The sequence below is a fragment of the Apaloderma vittatum genome, unplaced genomic scaffold (genome assembly GCF_000703405.1).
Source record: "Apaloderma vittatum isolate BGI_N311 unplaced genomic scaffold, ASM70340v1 scaffold33064, whole genome shotgun sequence".
Taxonomy (NCBI): Eukaryota; Metazoa; Chordata; class Aves; order Trogoniformes; family Trogonidae; genus Apaloderma; species Apaloderma vittatum.
This window is the reverse complement of record NW_009712662.1, coordinates 1-2860: the sequence shown is the minus strand read 5'-3', so window position 1 is coordinate 2860 and position 2860 is coordinate 1. Positions and strand designations below refer to the sequence as shown.

General features: G+C 57.7%; 1 protein-coding gene across 1 annotated transcript in view; it reads left to right on the top strand.

The window, feature by feature from the left end:
- The window catches only part of LOC104272957 (metabotropic glutamate receptor 2-like), a gene marked incomplete at both ends in the record, with an annotated part of 4610 nt that extends 2202 nt beyond the window's left edge, over positions 1 to 2408 (top strand). The window contains 3 exon segments of the mRNA XM_009868084.1: positions 99 to 936; positions 1359 to 1695; positions 1697 to 2408. Of these exon segments, the coding sequence (XP_009866386.1) occupies positions 99 to 936; positions 1359 to 1695; positions 1697 to 2408 (1887 nt within the window).
- Positions 2409 to 2860: the final 452 nt, after the last annotated feature.

The following is a 2860-nucleotide window of genomic DNA, read 5'->3' as shown; positions in this document are numbered from 1 at the left end:
AGCACCACGTAACACTTGATGGTGGGCAGGCATCCTCCAGGGCGAATGTCCCTCGCTGGCCCGCATCTTCAGGCTCTCACCTCTCCTCCTCCACGCAGGTGGCCAACCTACTACGGCTCTTCCAGATCCCGCAGATCAGCTATGCCTCCACCAGCGCCAAACTCAGCGACAAGTCCCGGTACGACTACTTTGCCCGCACCGTCCCGCCGGATTTCTACCAAGCCAAAGCCATGGCGGAGATCCTCCGCTTTTTCAACTGGACCTATGTCTCCACTGTGGCCTCAGAGGGTGACTATGGGGAGACAGGGATTGAGGCTTTTGAGCAAGAAGCCCGCATGCGCAACATCTGCATTGCCACCTCAGAGAAGGTGGGGCGCTCCATGAACAAGAAGACCTACGACGGGGTGGTCCGGGCTCTGCTGCAGAAGCCCAACGCCAGAGTGGTCGTGCTTTTCACCCGAAGTGAAGATGCCCGGGAGCTCCTGGCGGCTGCCCAGAGAGCCAACGTGTCCTTCACATGGGTGGCCAGTGATGGGTGGGGAGCCCTGGAGAGTGTGGTGGCTGGAAGCGAAGCGGTGGCCGAGGGAGCCATCACCATCGAGCTGGCAGCCTACCCCATTAAGGAGTTCGCTGCCTACTTCCTTAACCTCAGCCCCTACAATAACAGTCGAAATCCCTGGTTTCGGGAGTTTTGGGAGCAGAAGTTCAAGTGCAGCTTCCACACGCAGGACTGCAGCCGATACTCCCTCAAGGCAGGCAAGTTTGAGCCAGAGTCCAAGATCACGTTCGTGGTCAATGCAGTCTATGCCATGGCTCACTCTCTCCACAACATGCACCGGGCGCTCTGCCCCAATGCCACCAAGCTCTGCGATGCCATGAAGCCCGTCAATGGCAAGAGGTTCTACAAGGACTTTATACTCAATGTTAATTTTGATGGTGAGTCCAGAGATGCAGTTTGGCTGCCTAACTGGAAAGGGATGGGTGGAGAGGCAGGGAAGAGTGAGGACACCCATAGTTTGGGGTGAATTGGAAGTGTGTCCTCTGTGTTTTGGGCCCTCCCCACCCACCCAGGTGTCACCAAGAGCCATGAAGGCTGCAAGACCCCCTGCTTTGCCCTGTCAGAGCTGACTGGGGCTGCCCAGCTCTTAGGCACATGGTGGAAGTAGTTCTCTACCTTTTCTTTCCGGCTCCTAATGTGTGCGTAGGCAGCAAGTATGAGAGTGAAGGCAGGGAACAGGTTGGATGTTTGCTGGTGGCCGTGGTGGGATGTGACTCTTTGAAGAAGCCCTGTCTCCATGCCGGGTACAAGCACTCTCCTGCCCCATGGCAATGACTGTCTTCCCTTCTCCTCCTTCCAGCTCCGTTCAGGCCAGCAGACACCAAGAGCATCGTTCGATTTGACCGCTACGGTGATGGGATCGGGCGCTACAACATCTTCAACTATCACCGCACGGACGGGCGGTATCGGTATCAGAAGGTGGGCTACTGGGCTGAAGGGCTCATCCTCAACACCAGCCTCATCCCGTGGGCTGAGACCTCCATCCCCGTGTCCCAGTGCAGTGACCCCTGCAAGAAGAACGAGATAAAAAGCATGCAGCCCGGAGACATATGCTGCTGGATCTGCATCCCCTGCCAGCCCTATGAGTACTTGCTGGATGAGTTCACCTGCATGGACTGCGGTCTTGGTTACTGGCCCCGGCTGCTACGAGTTGCCCCAAGAGTCCATCCGCTGGAAGGACGCCTGGGCCATTGGTCCCGTCACTATCTCTTGCCTGGGTTTTATCTCCACCCTCTTCGTTTTCGGAGTCTTCATGAAGAACAATGACACTCCCATTGTGAAGGCCTCTGGCCGGGAGCTCTGCTACATTCTACTGACCGGGGTCCTCATGTGCTACAGCATGACCTTCATCTTCATCGCGAAGCCCTCCACCGAGGTGTGCACGCTCCGGCGCCTGGGGCTGGGCACGTCCTTCGCCGTCTGCTATTCAGCCCTCTTGACCAAGACAAATCGCATTGCCAGGATCTTCAGCGGGGTAAAGGAGGGGGTTCAGCGCCCCCGGTTCATAAGCCCCACATCGCAGGTTGTTATATGCATGGCCCTCATCTCTTGCCAGCTGATCATTGTCATTATCTGGCTGCTGGTGGAGACCCCCGGCACAGGCAAGGAGACCGAGCCTGACAAGAGGTACATTGTCACCCTCAAGTGCAACAACCGTGACTCCAACATGCTCATATCGCTCACCTACAATGTCCTCTTGATTGTCCTCTGCACGGTCTATGCCTTCAAGACACGGAAATGCCCCGAAAACTTCAATGAGGCCAAGTTCATTGGGTTCACCATGTACACGACCTGCATCATCTGGCTGGCCTTCCTGCCCATCTTCTACGTGACCTCCAGCGACTACCGAGTAAGAGCCTGGGTTATGGGGGAGGCTCTAGGAGGGCTGGATGTGAGCGGGTGTGATCCCAGCCCCCAGGGTGTGATTCCAGCCCCACGGTCCCTGGGGAGCCGAGCAGTGCCAGGGACTGGGGACCATGGGATGCACCCTCCAGCACATCAATTCCCCTGGCAAGGGCATCCAAACACGTTCTTACCAGGCCTGGAGGACTTGATGAGGGTGGCTGCAGTTAGGGACTTCCAGAGGACCTTCATCCTCCAGTGGGAGTGAGCACCAGGGTGGGGGGTTGCTGGGCTCTGCCCCAGTGCGGTGTGTTGGCAAGGCTGGGAGTGCTGCTCAGGCTGTACTCCCTTTGTAGGTGCGTCATGTTCATCCTCTTCCTGTGGGTCTCCAGGAGGCCCACCCTGATGGTGGGACCTGGCGGTCGGTGGGATGTCCCTGTGGGGGGCACGCAGCGCACG